At 37.8% G+C, this 26,729-nt stretch overlaps 8 gene segments (V, D, J or C); 6 read left to right on the top strand and 2 right to left on the bottom strand.

Moving 5' to 3' along the window:
* Positions 1–2,978: 2,978 nt before the first annotated feature.
* On the bottom strand, positions 2,979–4,800 carry LOC122969211. The segment is given in 2 exon segments: positions 2,979–3,494; positions 4,745–4,800. A coding segment is annotated over 1 exon segment (264 nt).
* Positions 4,801–5,315: 515 nt separating this feature from the next.
* LOC122969199 lies at positions 5,316–5,821 on the top strand. The segment is given in 2 exon segments: positions 5,316–5,378; positions 5,486–5,821. Coding segments are annotated over 2 exon segments (384 nt in total).
* A 1,801-nt stretch (positions 5,822–7,622) lies between these two features.
* On the top strand, positions 7,623–8,130 carry LOC122969197. The segment is given in 2 exon segments: positions 7,623–7,674; positions 7,782–8,130. Coding segments are annotated over 2 exon segments (384 nt in total).
* Positions 8,131–10,967: 2,837 nt separating this feature from the next.
* Positions 10,968–14,885, top strand: LOC122969217 (the record flags this gene model as incomplete). The annotated part of the segment is given in 2 exon segments: positions 10,968–10,998; positions 14,539–14,885. Coding segments are annotated over 2 exon segments (363 nt in total), but the record flags the coding sequence as incomplete, so codon positions are not given.
* Positions 14,886–18,857: 3,972 nt separating this feature from the next.
* Positions 18,858–20,670, bottom strand: LOC122969209. The segment is given in 2 exon segments: positions 18,858–19,365; positions 20,614–20,670. A coding segment is annotated over 1 exon segment (264 nt).
* Positions 20,671–21,151: 481 nt separating this feature from the next.
* LOC122970346 lies at positions 21,152–21,689 on the top strand. The segment is given in 2 exon segments: positions 21,152–21,250; positions 21,358–21,689. Coding segments are annotated over 2 exon segments (423 nt in total).
* A 1,849-nt stretch (positions 21,690–23,538) lies between these two features.
* On the top strand, positions 23,539–24,035 carry LOC122969206. The segment is given in 2 exon segments: positions 23,539–23,590; positions 23,698–24,035. Coding segments are annotated over 2 exon segments (375 nt in total).
* Positions 24,036–26,078: 2,043 nt separating this feature from the next.
* On the top strand, positions 26,079–26,570 carry LOC122969194. The segment is given in 2 exon segments: positions 26,079–26,130; positions 26,238–26,570. Coding segments are annotated over 2 exon segments (384 nt in total).
* The last annotated feature ends 159 nt before the right edge of the window (positions 26,571–26,729 follow it).

Raw genomic sequence — 26,729 nt, 5'->3', positions numbered from 1 at the left:
AGCAGATCTCATCTGTGAGAGAACTTTGGGAACAACTGCTTTAATAAAACAGAGACACTTAAGTTTTACTGATTGAATTATCAGCAGTGAAAAGGATGAGACATTGAGACAACTTTTGAAGAAAATCATAAGCTAACATCTTAAAATGGTTGGAATCTTTCACTGAGACACAGTACTGTCTATTTAGATTTAATGGATCAACTGTGATCTGTGGCTCCACAACCATCAGATAGGGCCAGTCTGAATGTTTATAATTCAAACTGTTCAGCTTGGTACCATCAGAGAGATGGAGAAACTCCTAAACCGCTAATTAGATAATCAACGAGAATCAGAGATTCTAGGTCATTTTACAGGCAGTGTGTCATGGATTGCGGAGCAGATGGACCCAAATGCAGAGAATCAGCAGGTACAAGGAACTGAAGGCAACTAAAACCAAACAAATGATCCAACAAGACTGAACTGAAAACAAGACCTTAAATACAATAAACTAATGAGACAACAAAGAAGAGGTGTCACAACACAAGGGCAGGCTGGGAGCTGATAGGCTGGGAAGACACTGGGAGCAGAGCAGTGCTGACGAGACTGATATAGGGCAGGTGTGAAGGCGACAGCAGACTGGGGAAGAACACTGAGACAACGGCAGGGCTATCAGGGATGAATACAGGGCACGTGTAAGGAAGAGTACATGAACACATGAGGAAAAACACAATGAGCAGAGTCCAAATAATAAAAGCAACCCAAATGACCAGCCTGTGCTCATTCCCAACTCGTCACATATCGAAGCTTGGTCAGGACCCCGTGGCGTCACTTTTCAACACGCTGGGTACCCCTTTAGCATCATTTTTCAACATGCAGAAAAGTCCAATAGACTTCTGTTGAACTCCCATAACATCTGAAATAGAAGCCATGAGTACAATGACGTCTATATAAGGTGACAAATTTCAGCCTGCTCGTCAGAATAAAGCATTGGCATTGTACGTTTCTGCAAACCACAGATAGGTTGAATATCTACGTTTGATCACCTGAAATACGTAGCACATCAACATTTCTGAAGTGACGTACTTCACATGACATCTATATAAGCTGACTTTCTGCCGTGACTGCCGTGATACTGCACATTGAAAAATGACGCTAAAGGGGAACCTAGTGCGTTAAAAAGTGACTCCACGGGGTCCTGACCAAGCTTCAGTATGTGACAAGTTGGACGGTATGTGACATAAAGCCAGAATTCTTAAAGTCCCACAAAAAGTCCAACTCAAAACAAGCCTCTCCTACACAGTCCAATCTTCACAAAACAGAAAAGTCAGAGGGCATCTGATGGACAATGTCAACTAAGGAATACAGAGCCAGACTCTCAAGAGTCTCTAGAGTCAGTGACAGAACCATGACACAGTGGATCAAACTTTGACTTCACTCTGACCATCAATGGAGTTCAGGCTTCTTATGTCCTTTACTTTGACATGCTTTAAAATATACCATAATTTATGAGTAAAATGGTGACACAAAATGATAAAATACCAAATGACGCACTCAGTGTCTGTAGGCTCATTGAACACATTAACATGTGACAGCAGTTTATGATTGTAATGACATGTTTGTACACAGATGATTTGATCTATGTTTCTTTATTGTTCATACATACTAAAAATGTCAGCATTACAGCAAGCAATAAAAAGTATCACTTAAGAATGTGCTGATTATGTTAATTAGTCAGAGTATTTCCATCTCCTGGATCTCAGTCTGTTGTTCCAGGACAGTCTGTCTCCATCAGATGTAAAACCAGTTCAAGTGTTAGCAATTAGGTGTCTTCAGAAACCTGGAAAAGCTCCCAAACTCCTGATTTATTGGGCTTCAAACCATCAGTCTGGCATTTCAGATTGTTTTAGTGGAATTTGATCTGTGACTGACTTCAGTTTGACTATCAGTCACATTCAGACTGAAGATTCAGGAGTTTATTATTGTCAGCAGGATTACAGCTTCCCGTTCACACAGTGATACAGCGTTGTACAAAAACCTCCCTCAGCTGGAGAGGAACTGATGTGACTCAACAGCTGCACTGAGATAGAGACACTTTAGAAGTCTGACTGATGATGAAATCAATCTAACAGAATACAGTCAGGAAATACTATTTATAACTTATAAAAGTATAATAATAATTTCATTTAAATAGAATATTAAGTAATATATGTAATGTCTCATCAAACTACATCGAATGTAGTTAAGCTTATGGTTACAACACATTAACACTAGTTAGTTAGATAATTATTAGAAAAGAATGTTCATTTCCTTGTTTTTTGTTATTTTCATGTAAATCACATTTATTTTGGAATTGATATGATTTATATTTAAATGATACAGTTTTGTTTTCTACAAAACTTAACTCATCATATGTTTTTGATGAGTTTGTGTTCATAGAAAAACACAGGTCATGTTATATTTTGAGATCACACTGCTGATACTGATACTATGATGATATAATATGCTGATGATATCCTACTTTATAATTCTAATGCAATAAATTCTTTTCAGATTTTATACATTTACTCAGATTCATTAAACTTTCTGGACACTTCTTAAACTGTTTCAACATGAGAGTTTTTAATCAGTGGCACACATCATTGATAGGACACACATGACTCATTTCCTTAAAAAATATTGACAATTGTGTTTGTTGCCAAAAACCTAATTAGCGATAAGTGTAATAAAGGGATTGTTTGCAGTCACAAAAGCTTCAAGGAATCTGGAACAACAGATGAGTTTACTTCTATCATTTAATTATTATATCTTTTTGATTTTTGTTCGCAAAATATCAGGTATATTCAACACTACATTATATCAACTCAAACTTTCTTTCGTAAGGTATTTCCATGCAAGTGTAAAAAATTAAAATTAGCTGAGTTAAATTTGTTATGGATTAAGGGAACCATTAGGACCGCAACATCTGTTACTTATACAATAACATAAATGAAAACAACTGATTTGATGAACAGGTCTTTATTGTCTTGAAATAATACAAAATACACAAGCAATGAAACTTTATCAATGAAAAATGTAATGAGAGAGTGAGTGAGAGACAGGCAGAAAAAGAGAGAGAGTTGCAGAGATCGGAGTGAGAGCTGTAGCAGAGTAAAACCAGAAGCAGAGTCCCAGTGAGTCAGGTCAGGACTGGGAACACTGGTCTCTCCTCAGTGTCTCTGAGACTGGAGTCTGGGAGCCCTGGGTGGCCTCACAGGTCACAGAGCCCACCTTCCTCCACTGGTCTGCAGGGAGCCTCAGGGTGCTGCTCCAGCTGTAGCGGCCGTCCTTCTGCAGCACCGCGGGGCTCCTGCTCTCCTCCCAGCTGCAGCTGCTGCTGATGCTGCTGCCGTCCACCTTCCAGGCCAGACTCCAGTCTGAGGGGAAGCCCTTGTTGGCCAGACACATGAGCGTGGCCTTCCCGTGCTCCAGCTCCTCGCTGGAGGGGGGCAGCACCGTCAGGGTGGGACGGACATCACCTAGAAGACACCAATCACATTAGAGGACAGGAACTACACAACTGTCAGTCAAACACCAGACACTTGGACACCGTTACTGTGTGAGAGTGGAGTCATATGAGGACTCTTTCTGTGCTGATATGCATGAGAGGTTTCTTAAAGGGAAGTGAAACAAGGTGTCAGTGAGTGACTGGTGGAGCAGAAAAAACATCTGACAGAAACTCCTTTAAGTAGTTTATATGACTGTTTACTGTATTTCATTTTACACTATACACTATATACAAATAAGGACATAAAGTTTGAATACAAAATTCAGACATCTATGATTTAGTTTGAATTCATAACAACATATTTACTTTCAAAACTATCAAAAGAGCAACAGTCAATCAGATTCATCAGCCAAAACCAACAGATGACCGTATTATATGGAAAATGTTAAGACACATTTAAAAAACAAGATACCCTCAAAAAAACTATCAAAATTATTTCAAACTAAGGTTTAAAGACAACTAGAGGCAATTTGAATGATCAGAGTTTCTACAGCATTTCACATTTTTTATCTTTGAAAAAAACTTTTACTCAACTTCAAATTAATTTTAACGAGAATTAAAGGATCATATTAGAATAATTTTTAAAGTACAATTGTTGTTTTTTAATCTTTCCTGCAGTTCAAGTTGTTCACATTTAACAAATTAACTTGAACATGTAAAGAAAAGTTCAGTAAAGCTGCTTTAAGTTCAACTTCAAGGTTAAACAGGAGGAACAAACAATAAAATTGAGACTTTAAAGTGCTTTAGATCAGCCCAGTGGAAACTTATATCTACTACAAATGTTTAAATGTAGAAATTATAAACTTAACTGATGACACAATATTTAATATTTGAGCAGAAACTTACTTCCAACATCCAGTCTGGTTCCTCCACCAAAAGTCCACCACAGTGATACAAACTCATTAAGTCGTCGTACAAAAACCTCTCACTGTACAGAGACATGGCTCTCTGACTTTCTCAGACTGAACTAAAACTACAAACTCTCAAGATACAACTTTACCATTAAGGTTGTAAATAGTGATTTATCCTCTGAATTAATGTTTTATTTTCTTTACAATAAGTTTTTCAGTTTTAAATTTAAAATTGAACTTTGTCTCTTAGTGCCAATTATTGATGTAAAATGTTTTACATGTAATAGAACAGGCAAAAAATGTTCAACAAAATGGAAATAAAACGAAAAATAACTCCTAAAATGATAAATATTTTAAACATTTGACTTACTTCCAACATCCAGTCTGGTTCCTCCACCGAATGTGTTCCACAGTGATACAAACTCATTGAGTCGTCGTACAAAAACCTCTCACTGTAGAGAGACACGGCTCTCTGACTTTGAGACAAACAAACTCACCAAAATTAGATTCTTGTCTGTAAAATTTCTAAACTAATTTGAAAACTGACAACACAGAGCCACCAATTTATGAATGTGTGATTTTATTTGATATAAATTAATTTAACTTAAGTTAATGTTAAATTTGTGTTGTAATACATTTAATTACAACAAAATACCTTCTGAAAAAATAAGCCGTCAATACACATGAAGCCCAAACCACATAAAAATAATCACTGACACGACCTAATCAATACTCTGATAAAGTGATCGATCTATTGATTAAACAGCATCATCAGAGTAATCCAAGTCCCTGTTGGAGTCAGTCAGAGCATTTCCATAGAGAGCCACTTTGCATCAGCAGCACCATGCTCCAGTGCTCTGGGAGAGTTTATAGTCCTGAGAGTTGAACACTGGATGACTGACAGCTGTCCTTCATTACAACAGAAGCCACAGAAATCCTCCTCATCAAAAACATGACTTTGATCTCCGTCCTCATCTGGACTCTCCTCTGCTGCTGCTTCACAGGTAAAGTCCAGAGAATCAAACTCCTCTCCTCCATGAACATCCGTCCCTCTGAAATGAAGCCCACAAAGCCATGACGCTGCTTTATGTTTTTGTCTCTGTATCCTCAGAGTCCAGAGGCCAGTATACAGTGACTCAGCCTGCAGCAGTGAGATCTGCTCTGGGAGGATCCACGACCATCAACTGTAGGACCAGTCAGGATGTTTTTGTTTATAACTCATACCACCGTTTAGCCTGGTACCAACAGAGAGATGGAGGAACTCCTAAACTTCTCATTTACAATGCTGCCACTCGAGCATCAGGGATTCCAGATTGTTTTACAGGCAGTGGATCAAAGTCTGACTTCACTCTGACCATCAGTGGAGTTCAGGCTGAAGATGCAGCAGTTTATTACTGTCAGAGTCAACATTATATCAACAGTCAGCATGTGTTCACACAGTGAAAAAGCGTCGTACAAAAACCTCCCTCAGTCAGACTGAACAGAAACTGAACTGACTGCTGCAGCTGGAAGCAACTGCAGAGACTGATACAGTTCACTGAACACACACATTACACAATCTCACACACACACATTTCATTAAATGTATTAAACAACTCACACATTGTAGCTTTTAAGATAAATGAAAATATGTCAAAACCTTTTAAGGAAAACATTTTCTGGACAATGATTGTCTTGGTGGAAACCAACAAAATTCTTCATCACAGCATGTCTTCATCCATTCTTACCTGACTGGTAAGAAATGTCTTCCTCATGACCTTTGACCTCAGCCTCATACTGGATCACATCTATCTCAAATATGTCCTGTTAAAAGAAAATATGAAGACACAAATCAGCATCAGAAACTTTCATAATCACAGCTCCCACCACCAAAAAATATAAATCACACTAAATATTATCTTACAGTAAGAAACTAATTACAGTAAGTGGATCAGAGATTTGGACACATTTTCAATTTTAATATACATTGTTGATATTAATTTCAATTTAACTTAATAATAGTTAAGTATTAAGTGTAAAATGTAAAAGTAAATTTGGTAATCTTTTTTAAATTATATTTATTGTTCTTTAATCTTTTCTTCATTTCAAGCTGTTCACATTTCAGTTTGACAATAATGTGAAAAGACCAGTTCATTGAAGGTGGTCTGAGTTAAAATAAATGACCAAAGTGTTGAAATTAAAACTGAAGATCATTCATATAAGTCAAGGCAAAGGTTATTTAAACATACAAAAACACATTTAAGTATTACATAGAAAATTATATTTAATATTTGCAGAGAAACCAACATCCAGTCTTGTTCCTCCACCAAAAGTCCACCACAGTGATACAAACTCATTGAGATGCTGTACAAAAACCTCTCACTGTAGAGAGACATGGCTCTCTGACATCAACTGAATGTCATTATATTTTCTATATTGTAGTGTTAAGTGAATTTGATTTTAATTTCTATAGAAATATATTGAAATAAATATGCAACATTGTAAAATTACTTTCTTTCAGACAGAAGAAGGTGAAACAATAAAAAACATTCTGTACAATAACTTCATAACTTGATTGATCCATATCCATTTTTAATTTAATTGGTGTGATGTATTTTGTGGTAATACATTAAGATGGAAGAAATTACATTCTGAAAAAGCCCAAACCACATAAAAATGAATATAAACACATCCATCTCAATATTCTGAAAGTTGATTGATCCGTTGATCAAACAGCATCATCAGAGTAATCCATGTCCCCTGTAGTAGTACACAGCAGGACAGATGTGAAAGACACCATGTAGAACAGACTCAATACTTCTGTTAAAATGTTCTCCTTTCATCATTTACTTTGACAGGCTTTAAAAAAAATACCATCATTTATGTGTAAAATGGTGACAAAAAATGATAAAATCCCTGTGAATATACCCAGAGACAAACTCAGTGTCTGTAGATTCATTGAACACAGTAACATGTGACAGCATTCTTTAAATAATATGTTACCTTGGACACACATGATTTGATGAATATGTCTTTATTGTTTTAACATAAAGTGAATATCAGTATTACTGCAAGCAATAAAAATCCCACTTGATAAATGTGATGCTTCTGTTAGTCAGTCAGAGCATTTCCATAGAGAGCCATTTTGCATCAGCAGCACCATGCTCCAGTGCTCTGGGAGAGTTTATAGTCCTGAGAGTTGAACACTGGATGACTGACAGCTGTCCTTCATGACAACAGAAGCCACAGAAATCCTCCTCATCAAAAACATGACTTTGATCTCCGTCCTCATCTGGACTCTCCTCTGCTGCTGCTTCACAGGTAAAGTCCAGAGAATCAAACTCCTCTCCTCTATGAACATCTGTCCCTCTGAAATGAAGCCCACAAAACCATGACGCTGCTTTATGTTTTTGTCTCTGTATCCTCAGAGTCCAGAGGCCAGTATACAGTGACTCAGCCTGCAGCAGTGAGATCTGCTCTGGGAGGATCCACAACCATCAACTGTAGGACCAGTCAGGATGTTTATGTTACAAGCAACAACCACCGTTTAGCCTGGTACCAACAGAGAGATGGAGAAACTACTAAAATGCTCATTTACTATGCTACCACTCGAGCATCAGGGATTCCAGATCGTTTTACAGGCAGTGGATCAAAGTCTGACTTCACTCTGACCATCAGTGGAGTTCAGGCTGAAGATGCAGCAGTTTACTACTGTCAGAGTTTCCACTATCCCAACAGTCAACGTGTGTTCACACAGTGAAAAAGCGTCGTACAAAAACCTCCCTCAGTCAGACTGAACAGAAACTGAACTGACTGCTGCAGCTGGAAGCTACTGCAGAGACTGATACAGTTCACTGAACACACACATCACACAATATCTCACACACACATTTCATGAAATGGATTAAACAATTTGCACATTGTAGCTTTTAAGATAAATGAAAATATGTTAAAATGTGGCGCGTTACTGTGGGTGGGCCTGGCCAATTGACACTCAGACACACCCAATCAGAAGGCTTCCTTTTTTGCTGGATCATACAGTCATCAGCAGTCAATCGATACTGTTTCCTATGTGACTATGCAACCATTTAAAATAAAAGTCTTGTTTCTTGCTTCATGTTAACCATATGATGATATTGATAGGTCAGATCTTTTGAGTGACAGTGAATTTTGAAAATGCCAGAAATTCAAGCAGCCCCTCCTCCTTCACTCAGTGTACAGCTTGTGCATTAAACAGAGGAAGAGAAGCCTACTTTCTGCCAGCCAGCAGCTTTAGTAGCTGCACTACCAAATTGTCCAGGTTTTCACCACAATTAAAATAATATTTATAAAGTTATGCTTGTTTTCAAACCTCTGAATTCAACACTGATTCGTCAGTATGTGTGTCAATTAATCAATGTGTCATTGCCAAGGCTGTTGCTAGCCTAAGACACCTGTGGCTCTTTCTGACAGAACTTATTAGTATGCTAACGGTTAGCTGTCATGCCGAAGAGATAGTCAGTCTTTTCTAAAGAGCTCCAGGAGGTTTACTCCTTCCTTCGTTAAGTACCTGGCAACAAAAATGCTGTGTTCTGCACACTCTGCAAGAGTACAGTTTTGGTTGTGTGGAAATGTGGATATAAAAGATCATATTAAGAGGGCCAAACATAAGCGGTGCCTACAAACGAGAAGTAGCACCATGGCAACCTACACCAGCGGGGCAAACGCTGGTGACAGCCATCTGAATACTCTCGGTAGGTGTGCTAAGTGCTGAAGGAATTGTCCCCCATCATGATGAAAATGCCTATGGTGCATGCATAAGTGTATACATGTGTGCGTGCACGATCATGTAGTACACTTAAGGGTCCCGGTATGGGGGTTTGAAAATATGGTCATCCTATGAAAGACTCTTTTCAACTGTCTTTCGGATAAAAAGTGACATCAGGGCATCAATGATGATAGATGATATACAGACTGAAGTCTTTGTTCCTGCTCTCCTTTGAAAGAGAACGGACTGAATTGTTGGATTATAATGAAATATTTTCAGTATTCAATGCCAAGTCCCTCCGTCTCCTGCTGTTGTCATCAAAAGTAAGCTAATTTACAATTTCGGACTGTAGTAGCATTTAGCCTATTTGTTTATTGGGTAGTTTTTGTTGGGTGTACAACTGGATTTTATGCTGATGTTGCTGCGTTTGCTATCTGTGTGTGTGTGTGTGTGTGTGTGTGTGCGTGCATGTGTGTGGTTTATGTGGCTGCCGTGCCAGGCTATGTTCAGGTGTCATTTTTAATGTTACTGAGCATGTTGCTGCCAGTTTACCTCTATTCATACGCTTGATTAATGATGCTGTTGCTTCCGTCAGCTGTGTCTGTGTGTGTGTGTGAATATGTGTCTGCCGTGTCAGACAATGATATGCTGTTAGTGTTCGTCTTGGTGTCTGTAACATTGCCTCTGATGATGAATAAGGCTTGTTTGGTTAAACTGTGGTGCATTCAGACAAGCATGGTTGTAATGGCCTATTTCAGAACCTATTAAATATGATTGATCATGGACGGACTAGGCCCACCTGATTTTCTCTGTGCCCACTCACACTGTGATTTCTGCCTCCATCGCTTTTCAATTCTGAATCAACCTCTTGGCTGTTTATATTGAGAAATACATTTTTACATACAGTAGTTCAAGCATTTGCTCACAGACACTTTGTTTATGAACACAGTGCTGTCACATAACAAAGTGCTATGTGACAGTCAAAATCACAGTCAAAATCAGCTTGTTTGCAGATGATGTCCTTTTATATATTAGAATACTATCATCTCCTCTCTTTTCTTCATTTTATTAGTAACTTAAGCTGTTGGGCCCTTTAAAAATGTAGAGCAAAGTATGTTCCTAACATTAGTGTCCATATTTCACTGAACTTATATGAAGAAGTTAAACTGAATTATGTTTCCTCACTCATTGTATAGATGAAGGAAAGTCTGTATAAATGTAATCATATGTTCTTATTTCTACCTGTCAGACTATCTTCACTTGAAAACAACAACATCTCCGGAATCAATTTTCTTTTAGCCATGGCATCCATCATCCCACCTTGAGACTGCTTCAACTCCACAAATTGTGTTTTAATAACTTTTTAATGGGACAAAAATGCATTAAACTCTATCTTCAGAAATGCTTAATGTGTCTTTGTTATTTGATAATCCTTGTTTTCCAATATTTCATTTCACACCACTCATTTTAAATACTGTAAAAGTAGTATAAAATATAACAAAATCAAACATATCTCAATACTCTTAAGTTATCAGGTTTAATAGGCCTCAGAAATCCTAAGCAACAAAATCAATACCAATCTTATTGAGAAACAGAGTTTAGTTCAAGTTCTCAGTGCACAGCTTTTTGTATCCATTCACAACCCCAATCATTCATTTAAATAGTCAAAGCTCTGAAAAAAAACCCCATGAGTCAGTAAGAGCATTTCCATAGAGAGCCACTTTGCATCAGCAGCACCATGCTCCAGTGCTCTGGGAGAGTTTATAGTCCTGACAGTTGAACACTGGATGACTGACAGCTGTCCTTCATCACAACAGAAGCCACAGAAATCCTCCTCATCAAAAACATGACTTTGATCTCCGTCCTCATCTGGACTCTCCTCTGCTGCTGCTTCACAGGTAAAGTCCAGAGAATCAAACTCCTCTCCTCCATGAACATCCGTCCCTCTGAAATGAAGCCCACAAAACCATGACGCTGCTTTATGTTTTTGTCTCTGTATCCTCAGAGTCCAGAGGCCAGATCACAGCGACTCAGCCTGCAGCAGTGAGATCTGCTCTGGGAGGATCCACAACCATCAACTGTAGGACCAGTTACCTAAACTATTCATTTACAATGCTGCCACTCGAGCATCAGGGATTCCAGATCGTTTTACAGGCAGTGGATCAAAGTCTGACTTCACTCTGACCATCAGTGGAGTTCAGGCTGAAGATGCAGCAGTTTACTACTGTCAGAGTTATCACTATCCCAACAGTCAGCGTGTGTTCACACAGTCAAAAAGCGTCGTACAAAAACCTCCCCCAGTCAGACTGAACAGAAACTGAACTGACTGCTGCAGCTGGAAGCTACTGCAGAGACTGATATACTTCACTGAACACACACGCACACACACACACACACACACACACAAAGACACACCTTTCATATTAAGCGATTAAACAATTCACACATATCTGTAAGAATGAATATGAGTCTATTAGAGATATTAATCACAATATTTCTCATGATTAGTCTCACAGTGGTACAAGCACAATGACAACTTTGTTACATGTAATTAAATGAAAGAAAGAGGTAAACACTTATTTGTTATTTCATTAAATCATATTAAATATGATATGAAGTTATGCATTAAGAACATCAGATTTCTTAAAGTTTGGAATAAACTTCTGTATCAAGGTGTCTCCACAGCTCAGCAGGTGATTGACAGTTCTGTGTAGACTCTACCTGTTACCTGTTCTAGCTGTGTTTACTTTCTCTCATATTCACTTTGTTATACAGAGCAGTAACAACGCTGCTGAAGAGAAAGTTTGGACTAGCAGTAGTGGATCTGTTGGATGAGGATAATCTCATTTTTGCAGCATTAATGAAAAGAAAAAGATCCACTGGAAGAGCAGATATTCAATGAGACCACTGAACATGTTGAAGCAGCTGCAGACTGATCAAAGCTCTTGTGGTGTCTACAGTTTGTGAATCACAGCTACATGAAGATTATTGTTTGAAAAGTTGCACATAAGTTACATTATGATCCTCTGTGCTCCAACAGATGAACCACAAACATGTGGTGGTGTAAATACAGACACTCAGACACAGAGGTATAAATCAGCATCAATACAGCATTACACCAGTCAATCACATGCTACACATCATACATCTCATAAATCTCCTTCCAAAGTCTCTCTCTGTTAATCAGGTCAGAATGTAGTGCAGCTTTTCTGGATAATCTCAATCCCATTTTAAATATACAACAAATCTTTTACATTGTATGGAAGCCACATTTCCTCTTTCTCCACTACTCATATCATTTGTCATTAACTCCTCAGCTGCTTCCATTAGGAAATTATTCAGCACTTCAAGCTGCTCAGAGTCCCACCACCATAAAATAAGCTTGTTTGTAAACAGCATCCTGAAAACCAAAGAAAAAATGTGACTTCCGATTTTGTTTTTGTGTTATTTTCTATATGTTTAGTGTAAAAGAAACATCTTACACTTTAGATGTTTTCAAAATTTTTTTTTTTCTTTTACAGCATGTCCACTGTAGCAGACAGCGGGATGATTTTAAGGTGGGAAAAACAGTCAAACTTGTCATTACAAAATGTATAGTTTTCCAGCTATACAACCACCTTAAAGTAACGACATATTTAACTTCATTTCATTCTGTATTTGTTTTACTTGTTTGTAGATTTTTGAGGTAAATTGTGGTATTCAGAGACACTCCTCTAATCTGAATATTCCTTTGATTTGTGAATGCTGCCAAGTCTTCAAAGACTTTGATGTTGATGTACTGAGAAAAGTACTGAGTTGGACTCCAATTTTCACAGGTTGTAGGTTCATCTTGGTAACCAGGAGGCCCAAGTAGAACAGGTGTGAATCTATGATGATGAAAAACGCAAGAAATGTAATTAAATTTAATTAAGTCATTCATTTTTCATATGTAATCAATTGAATAAGCCTGATGACAATGAAATATGTATCGTAGTTATGTTATTGAGTGTAAAAATTCAATTTGGAATACTGAGCTGCCATTAATATGCTGCCATCAACAATGTAGTATTGATATATTTTTACTGGGGATAAACATTATTTATGGTTGTCCTGGAAATAGTAAAACATATGTACCAGTCCTGGCCCACATTGGCCGACACCTTTCATCTTGCTTTGTGACTGTCAGCTCATCTGATGAGCCTCCTGCCTCTTCTTCAGAGCTCTCTACCTCTTCTTCAACAGGCTCAAACCCATCCTCAGCATTTTCCTCATCTGACATCCTGGTGTCCACTATATAGGACATTCATAAATGGGCTATTATTTCCACTCACAAATAAATAAACTTCTCTCAGACCTCACTACATAATTCCGGACATGTTGATAAACAAGAAAATATATGAATATCATCATATAAAATTAATAACTAAACAATATTTCACTTCTTCTTTCTCTTTCCATGAAATGTGCTTGTTGATATAGAAACCATTTTGTGCTGAAAGGAAGATGAAGTTGTCACCATCCCACCCCTACCCATGTGGTATCACTGGAAAGCCCAGGATGTCCTCTTTAGAGTACAGCAGTAATTAATAGAATAACTCATATGTGTAAGAGGAGAGATGCAAAACCAGAATGTCCACTACAGAGGACACAAATACCCTTATTTTCTCTTCTTTTAGCCCATAATCTGATCAGGAATTAAAGCAGGATATCTGGCTCCTCTCCCTTCCCTTTTAATGTACAAAAGGTGTTGCCAGGTTTGCAGTCTACTAAAGTAATTTTACTGAACTCATATTAAATATTTAATTGGTTATTTACAATCAATTATATCCCCTTCCTGTAGATAAAAGAGATTCTGGAAAGAATAAATCATTTTCATTGTTATCTTTATGGCTGAATATGTAGCAACTAAATTTATAAAATTCTCATCATGATTTTCTTTTTGCTATGACGCCTGTCATCCTGTCTGAAAAGTGGCTCTCCTCTCTTTACAATCTTCTGACAACATTTTAATGAGAAGAAAAAATGAATTTAACCCTTCGCCTTCTAAAAGCATTTGGTGAACTTGCAGGCTTCACTTAAATTTTGTCCCCACAAATCATTGTACATGCAGAACTGTGCAAATAACAGTAACAAGTCCCTGTTGGAGTTAGTCAGAGCATTTCCATAGAGAGCCACTTTGCATCAGCAGCACCATGCTCCAGTGCTCTGGGAGAGTTTATAGTCCTGAGAGTTGAACACTGGATGACTGAAAGCTGTCCTTCATCACAACAGAAGCTACAGAAATCCTCCTCATCAAAAACATGACTTTGATCTCCGTCCTCATCTGGACTCTCCTCTGCTGCTGCTTCACAGGTAAAGTCCAGAGAATCAAACTCCTCTCGTCTATGAACATCCGTCCCTCTGAAATGAAGCCCACAAAACCATGATGCTGCTTTATGTTTTTGTCTCTGTATCCTCAGAGTCCAGAGGCCAGATCACAGTGACTCAGCCTGCAGCAGTGAGATCTGCTCTGGGAGGCTCCACAACCATCAACTGTAGGACCAGTCAGGATGTTCATGTTTATAACTCAAACCACTACTTAGCCTGGTACCAACAGAGAGATGGAGAAACTCCTAAACTTCTCATTTACCTTGCTACCACTCGAGCATCAGGGATTCCAGATCGTTTTACAGGCAGTGGATCAAAGTCTGACTTCACTCTGACTATCAGTGGAGTTCAGGCTGAAGATGCAGCAGTTTACTACTGTCAGAGTCTCCACCATCCCAACAGTCAGTGGGTGTTCACACAATGAAAAAGCGTCGTACAAAAACCTCCATCAGTCAGACTGAACAGAAACTGAACTGACTGCTGCAGCTGGAAGCTACTGCAGAGACTGATACAGTTCACTGAACACACACGTTACACAATCTCACACACATTCCATGAAATGGATAAAATTCATTTAAGATAAATGAAAATATGTCAAAACCTTTTCAGGAAAACAGTTTCTGGACAATGATTGTCTTGGTGGAAATCAACAAACTTCTTCATCACAGCATATCATCATCCATTCTTACCCTGTTATGGTTTGATCCAATGTTTTTTAATGATAATGAACCCATTTCCTGACTTGACTGGTAAGAAATGTCTTCCTCATGACCTTTGACCTCAGCCTCATACTGGATCACATCTATCTCAAATATGTCCTGTTAAAAGAAAATATGAGGACACATATCAGCATCACAAACGTTCATAATCACAGCTCCCACCACCAAAAAATATAAATCACAAAATATTATTTTACACTAAGAAACTAATTACAATAAGATTCACATTTCAGTTTTATAATAATGTGCAAAGAGCAGTTTATTGAAGCTGGTCTGAGTAAGTCAATGATTAAAGTGGTGAAATTAAAACAGAAGAGAATTTAAGTGATATAAATAATCACACAGGATGTTTAAATCTACTACAAACATTTAAACACTTTAAACTTACTAAAGCATTAAATGTTAAGATTATCTGTAATATTTGTGCAGGATTAGGAACATCTAGTAGCAGGTGACTAACACTTCTGACAACTTTAGATAGTGGTGGTGAGCAATAATGCCTTCAGGAAAAAAACAAAGCAGTTGTGTAGTGTTTAACACACTACTTTGCTTCAAATAGCCTTAACATCAGTGTGAAAAGAAAATTTTAATTAATAGTTCTGGATTCATTAGATGACATTAATCTAATTTGTGCAGCATTATTGACATTGAGAGGATAATATTTGAAGAGCATATCTCATCTGTGAGAGAACTTTGGGATCAACTCCTGCTTTAATAAAACAAAGACACTGTTAAGTTTTACTGCTTGAGGTATCAACAGTGAAAAGGACGAGACATTGAGACAACTTTTGAAGAAAATCATAAGCTAACATCTTAAAATCATTGGAATCTTTCACTGAGACACAGTACTGTCTTTTTAGATTTAATGGATCAACTGTGATCTGTGGCTCCACAACCATCAGATAGGACCAGTCTGAATGTTTATAGTTCAAACTGTTCAGCTTGGTACCATCAGAGAGATGGAGAAACTTCTAAACTGCTAATTAGATAATCAACCAGAATCAGAGATTCCAGGTCATTTTACAGGCAGTGTGTCATGGATTACAGAGCAGATGGACCCAAATGCAGAGAATCAACAGGTACAAGGAACTGAAGAATATATTTATTGACTAACACAGGAACAGCAAACAGTGAGTGCAAGCAGGCAACTAAACCAAACAAATGATCCAACAAGACTGAACTGAAAACAAGACCTTAAATACAATAAACTAATGAGACAACAAAGAAGAGGTGTCACAACACAAGGGCAGGCTGGGAGCTGATAGGCTGGGAAGACACTGGGAGCAGAGCAGGGCTGATGAGACTGATATAGGGCAGGTGTGAAGGTGACAGAAGATTGGGAAAGAACACTGAGACAAGGGCAGGACTATGGAGGATGAATACAGGGAAGGTGTAAGGAGGAGTATATGAACACATGAGGAAAAACACAATGAGCAGAGTCCAAATAATAAAAGCAACCCAAATGACCAGCCTGTGCTCATTCCCAACTCGTCACATATCGAAGCTTGGTCAGGACCCCGTGGTGTCACTTTTTAACACACTGGGTACCCCTTTAGCATCATTTTTCAACGTGCAGGAATGTCCAATAGACTTCTGATGCACTCCCATAACGTCTGAAATAGACGCCATGAAACCAATGACGTCTATATAAGGTGACAAATTTCAGCCTGGCCGCCAGAATAAAACGTTGGCATTGTACGTTTCTGCAAACCACAGATATGTTGAATATCTACGTTTGAACACCTGTAATATGTAGCATATCAACATTTCTGAGTTGACGTACTTCACGTGACATCTATACAAACTGACTTTCTGCCGTGACTGCCGTGATACTGCACGTTGAAAAATTACTCTAGGGGAACCCAATGCGTTAAAAAGTGACGCCACGGGGTCCTGACCAAGCTTCGGTATGTGACAAGTTGGACGGTATGTGACATAAAGCCAGAATTCTTAAAGTCCCTCAAAAAGTCCAACTCAAAACAAGCCTCTCCTACACAGTCCAATCTTCACAAAACAGAAAAGTCAGAGGGCCTCTGGTGGACAATGGCAACTAAGGAATACAGAGCCAGACTCTCAAGAGTCTCTAGAGTCACAGAACCATGACACAGTGGATCAAACTTTGACTTCACTCTGACCATCAATGGAGTTCAGGCTTCTTATGTCCTTTACTTTGACATGCTTTAAAATATACCATAATTTATGAGTAAAATGGTGACACAAAATGATAAAATACCAAATGACGCACTCAGTGTCTGTAGGCTCATTGAACACATTAACATGTGACAGCAGTTTATTATTGTAATAATATGTTTGTACACAGATGATTTGATCGTTTCTTTATTGTTCATACATACTAAAAATGTCAGCATTACAGCAAGCAATAAAAAGTATCACTTGAGAATGTGCTGATTATGTTAATTAGTCAGAGTTTTTCCATCTCCTGGATCTCAGTCTGTTGTTCCAGGACAGTCTGTCTCCATCAGATGTAAAACCAGTTCAAGTGTTAGCAATGAGGTGTCTTCAGAAACCTGGAAAAGCTCCCAACTCCTTATTTATTGGGCTTCAAACCATCAGTCTGGCATTTCAGATTGTTTTAGTGGAATTGGATCTGGGACTGACTTCACTTTGACTATCAGTCACATTCAGACTGAAGATTCAGGAGTTTATTATTGTCAGCAGGATTACAGCTTCCCGTTCACACAGTGATACAGCGTTGTACAAAAACCTCTCTCAGCTGGAGAGGAACTGATGTGACTCAACAGCTGCATTGAGATAGAGACACTTTAGAAGTCTGACTGATGATGAAATCAATCTAACAGAATACAGTCAGGAAATACTATTTATAACTTATAAAAGTATAATAATAATTTCATTTAAATAGAATATTAAGTAATATATGTAATGTCTCATCAAACTACATCAAATGTAGTTAAGCTTATGGTTACAACACATTAACACTAGTTAGTTAGATAATTATTTAAAAAGAATATTAATTTCCTTGTTTTTTAAGGTTATTTTCATGTAAATCACATTTATTTTGGAATTGATATGATTTATGTTTAAATGATACAGTTTTGTTTTCTACAAAGCTTAACTCATCATATGTTTTTGATGAGTTTTTGTTCATAGAAAAACACAGGTTATGTTATATTTTCAGATCGTACTGCTGATACTGATACTATGATGATATAATATGCTGATGATATCCTACTTTATAATTCTATTGCAATAAATTCTTTTCAGATTTTATACATTTACTCAGATTCATTCAACTTTCTGGACACTTCTAAAACTGTTTCAACATGAGAGTTTTTAATCAGTGGCACACATCATTGATAGGACACACATGACTCATTTCCTTAAAAAATATTGACAATTGTGTTTGTTGCCAAAAACCTAATTAGTGATAAGTGTAATAAAGGGATTGTTTGCAGTCACAAAAGCTTCAAGAAATCTGGAACAACAGATGAGTTTACTTCTATCATTTAATTATTATATCTTTTTGATTTTTGTTCGCAAAATATCAGGTCTGTTCAACGCTACATTATATCAACTCAAACTTTCTATCTTAAGGTATTTCAATGCGATTGTAAAATATTAAACTCAGCTGAGTTAAATTTGTTATGGATTAAGGAAACCATTAGGACAGCAACATCTGTTACTTATAAAATAACATAAATGAAAACAACTGATTTGATGAACAGGTTTTTATTGTCTTGAAATAATACAAAATACACAAGCAATAAAACTTTATCAATGAAAAATGTAATCAGAGAGTGAGTGACAGAAAAAGAGAGAGAGTTGCAGAGATCAGAGTGAGAGCAGTAGCAGAGTAAAACCAGTATCAGAGTCCCAGTGAGTCAGGTCAGGACTGGGAACACTGGTCTCTCTTCAGTGTCTCTGAGACTGGAGTCTGGGAGCCCTGGGTGGCCTCACAGGTCACAGAGCCCACCTTCCTCCACTGGTCTGCAGGGAGCCTCAGGGTGCTGCTCCAGCTGTAGCGGCCGTCCTTCTGCAGCACCGCGGGGCTCCTGCTCTCCTCCCAGCTGCAGCTGCTGCTGATGCTGCTGCCGTCCACCTTCCAGGCCAGACTCCAGTCTGAGGGGAAGCCCTTGTTGGCCAGACACATGAGCGTGGCCTTCCCGTGCTCCAGCTCCTCGCTGGAGGGGGGCAGCACCGTCAGGGTGGGACGGACATCACCTAGAAGACACCAATCACATTAGAGGACAGGAACTACACAACTGTCAGTCAAACACCAGACACTTGGACACCGTTACTCTGTGAGAGTGGAGTCATATGAGGACTCTTTCTGTGCTGATATGCATGAGAGGTTTCTTAAAGGGAAGTGAAACAATGTGTCAGTGAGTGACTGGTGGAGCAGAAAAAACATCTGACAGAAACTCCTTTAAGTAGTTTATATGACTGTTTACTGTATTTCATTTTACACTATACACTATATATAAATAAGGACATAAAGTTTGAATATAAAATTCAGACATCTATGATTTAGTTTGAATTCATACCAACATATTTACTTTCAACACTATCAAAAGAGCAACAGTCAATCGAATTTATCAGCCAAAACCAACAGATGACCGTATTATATGGAAAATGTTAAGACACATTCAAAAAACAAAATACCCTCAAAAAAACTGTCAAAATGATTTCAAACTGAGGTTAAAAGACAACTAGAGGCAATTTAACCAATCAGAGTTTCTACAGCATTTTACATTTTTTATCTTTGAAAAAACTTTTACTCAACCTCAAATCAATTTAAAGCAGAATTAAAGGATCATATTAGAATCATTTTTAAAGTACAATTGATGTTTTTTAATCTGTCCTGCAGTTCAAGCTGTTCACATTTAACAAATTAACTTGAACATGTAAAGAAAATTTCAGTAAAGCTGCTTTAAGTTCAACTTCAAGGTTAAACAGGAGGAACAAACAATAAAATTGAGACTTTAAAGTGCTTTAGATCAGCCCAGTGAAAACTTATATCTACTACAAATGTTCAGATGTAGAAATTATAAACTTAACTGATGATACAATATTTAATATTTGAGCAGAAACTTACTTCCAACATCCAGTCTGGTTCCTCCACCAAAAGTCCACCACAGTGATACAAACTCATTGAGTCGTCGTACAAAAACCTCTCACTGTAGAGAGACACGGCTCTCTGACTTTGTCAGACTGAACTAAAACTACAAACTCTGAAGATGCAACTTTACCATTAAGGTTGTAAATAATGATTTGTCCTCTGAATTAATGTTTTATTTTCTTTACAATAAGTTTTGAGTTTTAAATTTAAAGTTGAACTTTGTCTCTTAGTGAAAATTATTGTTGTAAAATGTTTTACATGAAATTGAACAGGCAAAAAATGTTGAACAAAAAGGAAATAAAAGGAAAAATAACTCCTAAAATGATAAATATTTTAAACATTTGACTTACTTCCAACATCCAGTCTGGTTCCTCCACCGAACGTGTTCCACAGTGATACAAACTCATTGAGTCGTCGTACAAAAACCTCTCACTGTAGAGAGACACGGCTCTCTGACTTTGAGACAAACAAACTCACCAAAATTATTCTCTTGTTTGTAAAATTTCTAAACTAATTTGAAAACTGACAACAACACAGAGCAACCAATTTATGAATATGTGATTTTATTTCATATAAATGAATTTAAATTAAGTTAATGTTAAATTTGTGTTGTAATACATTTAATTATAACAAAATACATTCTGAAAAAATCAGCTGTCAATACACATGAAGTCCAAACCACATAAAAATAATCACTGACACAACCTAATCAATACTCTGATAAATTGATTGCTCCATTGATTAAACAGCATCATCAGAGTAGTCCAAGTCCCTGTTGGAGTCAGTCAGAGCATTTCCATAGAGAGCCACTTTGCATCAGCAGCACCATGCTCCAGTGCTCTGGGAGAGTTTATAGTCCTGACAGTTGAACACTGGATGACTGACAGCTGTCCTTCATGACAACAGAAGCCACAGAAATCCTCCTCATCAAAAACATGACTTTGATCTCCGTCCTCATCTGGACTCTCCTCTGCTGCTGCTTCACAGGTAAAGTCCAGAGAATCAAACTCCTCTCCACTATGAACATCTGTCCCTCTGAAATGAAGCCCACAAAACCGTGATGCTGCTTTATGTTTTTGTCTCTGTATCCTCAGAGTCCAGAGGCCAGATCACAGTGACTCAGCCTGCAGCAGTGAGATCTGCTCTGGGAGGCTCCACAACCATCAACTGTAGGACCAGTCAGGATGTTTATGTTTGGAACAACTACCACCTCTTAGCCTGGTACCAACAGAGAGATGGAGAAACTCCTAAACTTCTAATTTACTATGCTTCCACTCGAGCATCAGGGATACCAGATCGTTTTACAGGCAGTGGATCAAAGTCTGACTTCACTCTGACCATCAGTGGAGTTCAGGCTGAAGATGCAGCAGTTTACTACTGTCAGAGTCAACACTATCCCAACAGTCAGTGGGTGTTCACACAGTGAAAAAGCGTCGTACAAAAACCTCCCTCAGTCAGACTGAACAGAAACTGAACTGACTGCTGCAGCTGGAATCTACTGCAGAGACTGATACAGTTCACTGAGCACACGCGTTACACAATCTCACGCACACACACACATTTCATTAAATGGATTAAACAACTCGCACATTGTAGCTTTTAAGATGAAAATATGTCAAAACCTTTTAAGGAAAACAGTTTCTGGACAATGATTGTGTTGGTGGAAACCAACAAAGTTCTTCATCACAGCTTCTCATCATCCATTCTTACTCTGTTATGGTTTAATCCAATGATTTTTAATGATAATGAACCCATTTCCTGACGTGACTGGTAAGAAATGTCTTCCTCATGACCTTTGACCTCAGCCTTATATTGGATCACATCTATCTCTAATATGTCCTGTTAAAAGAAAATATGAAGACACAAATCAGCATCAGAAACTTTCATAATCACATCTCCCACCACCAAAAAATATAAATCACACTAAATATTATCTTACAGTAAGAAACTAATTACAGTAAGTGGATCAGAGATTTGGACACCTTTTTGAATTTAAATGTACATTGTTGAAATTAATTTCAATTTAACTTAATAATAGATAACTATTGTGTAAAATGTAAAAGTAAATTTGATAATCATTTTTAAATTGTATTATTTTTTTTTCATTTCAAGTTGTTCACATTTCAGTTTGACAATAATGTGTAATGACTAGTTCATTGAAGGTGGTCTGAGTTAAACTAAATGACCAAAGTGTTGAAATTAAAACAGAAGATCTTTCACGTAAGTCAAGGCAAAGGTTATTTAAACACACAAAAACACATTTAAGTATTACATGGAAAATTATATGTAATATTTGCAGAGAAACCAACATCCAGTCTGGTTCCTCCACCAAAAGTCCACCACAGTGATACAAACTCATTGAGATGCTGTACAAAAACCTCTCACTGTAGAGAGACACGGCTCTCTGACATCAACTGAGTGTCATTATATTTTCTATATTTTACTGTTAAGTGAATTTGATTTTAATTTCTATAGAAATATATTGAAATAAATATGCAACATTGTAAAAGAACTTTCTTTCAGAGAGAAGAAGCTGAAACAATAAAAAACATTCTGTACAATAACTTCATAACTTGATTGATCCATATCCATTTTAAATTTAATTGGTGTGATGTATTTTGTGTTAATACATTTAGATGGAAGAAATTAAATTCTGAAATAGCTCAAACCACATTAAAATGAATATAATCACATCCATATCAATATTCTGAAAGTCGATTGATCCATTGATCAAACAGCATCATCAGAGTAATCCATGTCCCCTGTAGTAGTACACAGCAGGACAGATGTGAAAGACACCATGTAGAACAGACTCAATACTTCTGTTAAAATGTTCTCCTTTCATCCTTTACTTTGACAGGTTTTAAAAAAATACCATCATTTATGTGTAAAATTGTGACAAAAAATAATAAAATCCCCGTGAATATACCCAGAGAAAAACTCAGTGTCTGTAGATTCATTGAACACAGTAACATGTGACAGCAGTCATTCTTTAAATAATATGTTACCTTGGACACATATGATTTGATGAATATGTCTTTATTGTTTTAACATAAAGTGAATATCCGCATTACTGCAAGCAATAAAAAATCCCACTTGATAAATGTGATGCTTCTGTTAGTCAGTCAGAGCATTTCCATAGAGAGCCACTTTGCATCAGCAGCACCATGCTCCAGTGCTCTGGGAGAGTTTATAGTCCTGAGAGTTGAACACTGGATGACTGACAGCTGTCCTTCATGACAACAGACGCCACAGAAATCCTCCTCATCAAAAACATGACTTTGATCTCTGTCCTCATCTGGACTCTCCTCTGCTGCTGCTTCACAGGTAAAGTCCAGAGAATCAAACTCCTCTCCTCTATGAACATCCGTCCCTCTGAAATGAAGCCCACAAAACCATGACGCTGCTTTATGTTTTTGTGTCTGTATCCTCAGAGTCCAGAGGCCAGATCACAGTGACTCAGCCTGCAGCAGTGAGATCTGCTCTGGGAGGATCCACAACCATCAACTGTAGGACCAGTCAGAATGTTCATAATGGGGACCATTTAGCCTGGTACCAACAGAGAGATGGAGAAACTACTAAACTTCTCATTTACCGTGCTACCACTCGAGCATCAGGGATTCCAGATCGTTTTACAGGCAGTGGATCAAAGTCTGACTTCACTCTGACCATCAGTGGAGTTCAGGCTGAAGATGCAGCAGTTTACTACTGTCAGAGTTTCCATGTTATCAACAGTCAGTATGTGTTCACACAGTGAAAAAGCGTCGTACAAAAACCTCCCTCAGTCAGACTGAACAGAAACTGAACTGACTGCTGCAGCTGGAATCTACTGCAGAGACTGACACAGTTCACTGAACACATACACACACAAACACACACCTTTCATATTAAGCGATTAAATAATTCACACATATCTGTAAGAATGAATATGAGACTATTAGAGATATTGATCACAATATTTCTCATGATTAGTCTCACAGTGGTACAAGCACAGTGACAACTTTGTTACATGTAATTAAATGAAAGAAAGAGGTAAAAAGATATTTGTTCTTACATTAAATCATATTAAATATGATATGAATTTATGCATTAAGAACATCAGATTCCTTAAAGCTTGAAATAAACTTCTGTATCAAGGTGTCTCCACAGCTCAGCAGGTGATTGACAGTTCTGTGTAGACTCTACCTGTTACCTGTTCTAGCTGTGTTTACTTTCTCTCATATTCACTTTGTTATACAGAGCAGTAACAACGCTGCTGAAGAGAAAGTTTGGACTGGCAGTAGTGGATCTGTTAGATGAGGATAATCTCATTTTCGCAGCATTAATGAAAAGAAAAAGATCCACTGGAAGAGCAGATATTCAGTGAGACCACTGAACATGTTGAATCAGCTGCAGACTGATCAAAGCTCTTGTGGTGTCTACAGTTTGTGAATCGCAGCTACATGAAGATTATTGTTTGAAAAGTTGCACATAAGTTACATTATGATCCTCTGTGCTCCAACAGATGAACCACAAACATGTGGTGGTGTAAATACAGACACTCAGACACAGAGGTATAAATCAGCATCAATACAGCATTACACCAGTCAATCACATGCTACACATCATACATCTCATAAATCTCATTCCAAAGTCTCTCTCTGTTAATCAGGTCAGAATGTAGTGCAGCTTTGCTGGATAATCTCATCTGACAAATCTACATCTGAATCTCCCTCAGTTATTTTCAACAGAATCCTCTCTGCCTCTGTTCTGTGTCCCACAGCAAATTAGAAATGTGAAAGACATTAAGATCATCCTGTTGTCCACTATAGAGGACATTCATAAATGGGCTATTATTTCCACTCATTAATAAATAAACTTCTCTCAGACCTCACTACATAATTCCTGACATGTTAATAAACAAGAAAATACATTAATATCATCATTAAAGATCAATAACAAAACAATATTTCACTTCTTCTTTCTCTTTCCATGAAATGTGCTTGTTGATATAATAACAATTTTGTGCTGAAAGGAAGATGAAGTTGTCACCATCCCACCCCTACCCATTTGGTATCACTGGAAAGCCCAGGATGTCCTCTTTAGAGTACAGCAGTAATTAATAGAATAACTCATATGTGTAAGAGGAGAGATGCAAAACCAGAATGTTCACTACAGAGGACACAAATACCCTTATTTTCTCTTCTTTTAGCCCATAATCTGATCAGGAATTTAAGCAGGATATCTTGCTCCTCTCCCTTCCCTTTTAACGTACAAAAAGTGTTGCCAGGTTTGCGATCCACTAAAGTACTTTTACTGAACTAATATTAAATATTTGATTGGTTATTTGCAATCAATTATATCCTCTTCCTGTAGATAAAAGAGATTCTGGAAAGAAGAAATAATTTTTATTGGTCTCTTTATGGCTGAGTATGTAGTAACTAAATTTACAAAATTCTCATCATGATTTTCTTTTTGCCATGACGCCTGTCATCCTGTCTGAAAAGTGGCTCTCCTCTCTTTAAAATCTTCTGACAACATTTTAATGAGAAGAAAAAATGAATTTAACCCTTCGTCTTCTAAAAGCATTTGGTGAACTTGCAGGCTTCACTTAAATTTTGTCCCCACAAATCATCTTACATGCAGAACTGTGCAAATAACAGTAACAAGTCCCTGTTGGAGTTAGTCAGAGTATTTCCATAGAGAGCCACTTTGCATCAGCAGCACCATGCTCCAGTGCTCTGGGAGAGTTTATAGTCCTGAGAGTTGAACACTGGATGACTGACAGCTGTCCTTCATGACAACAGAAGCCACAGAAATCCTCCTCATCAAAAACATGACTTTGATCTCCGTCCTCATCTGGACTCTCCTCTGCTGCTGCTTCACAGGTAAAGTCCAGAGAATCAAACTCCTCTCCTCTATGAACATCCGTCCCTCTGAAATGAAGCCCACAAAACCATGACGCTGCTTTATGTTTTTGTCTCTGTATCCTCAGAGTCCAGAGGCCAGATCACAGTGACTCAGCCTGCAGCAGTGAGATCTGCTCTGGGAGGCTCCACAACCATCAACTGTAGGACCAGTCAGGATGTTCATGTTTATAACTCATACCACCTCTTAGCCTGGTACCAACAGAGAGATGGAGAAACTCCTAAGCTTCTCATTTACTTTGCTACCACTCGAGCATCAGGGATTCCAGATCGTTTTACAGGCAGTGGATCAAAGTCTGACTTCACTCTGACCATCAGTGGAGTTCAGGCTGAAGATGCAGCAGTTTACTACTGTCAGAGTGAACACTATATCAACAGTCAGTGGGTGTTCACACAGTGAAAAAGCGTCGTACAAAAACTTCCCTCAGTCAGACTGAACAGAAACTGAACTGACTGCTGCAGCTGGAAGCTACTGCAGAGACTGATACAGTTCACTGAACACACACGTTACACAATCTCACACACACATATTTCATTAAATTTATTAAACAACTTGCACA

This window comes from Thunnus albacares, chromosome 19 (genome assembly GCF_914725855.1).
Source record: "Thunnus albacares chromosome 19, fThuAlb1.1, whole genome shotgun sequence".
Taxonomy (NCBI): Eukaryota; Metazoa; Chordata; class Actinopteri; order Scombriformes; family Scombridae; genus Thunnus; species Thunnus albacares.
The sequence above is the reverse complement of the archived record's forward strand: the minus strand, read 5'-3'. Positions and strand labels throughout refer to the sequence as shown.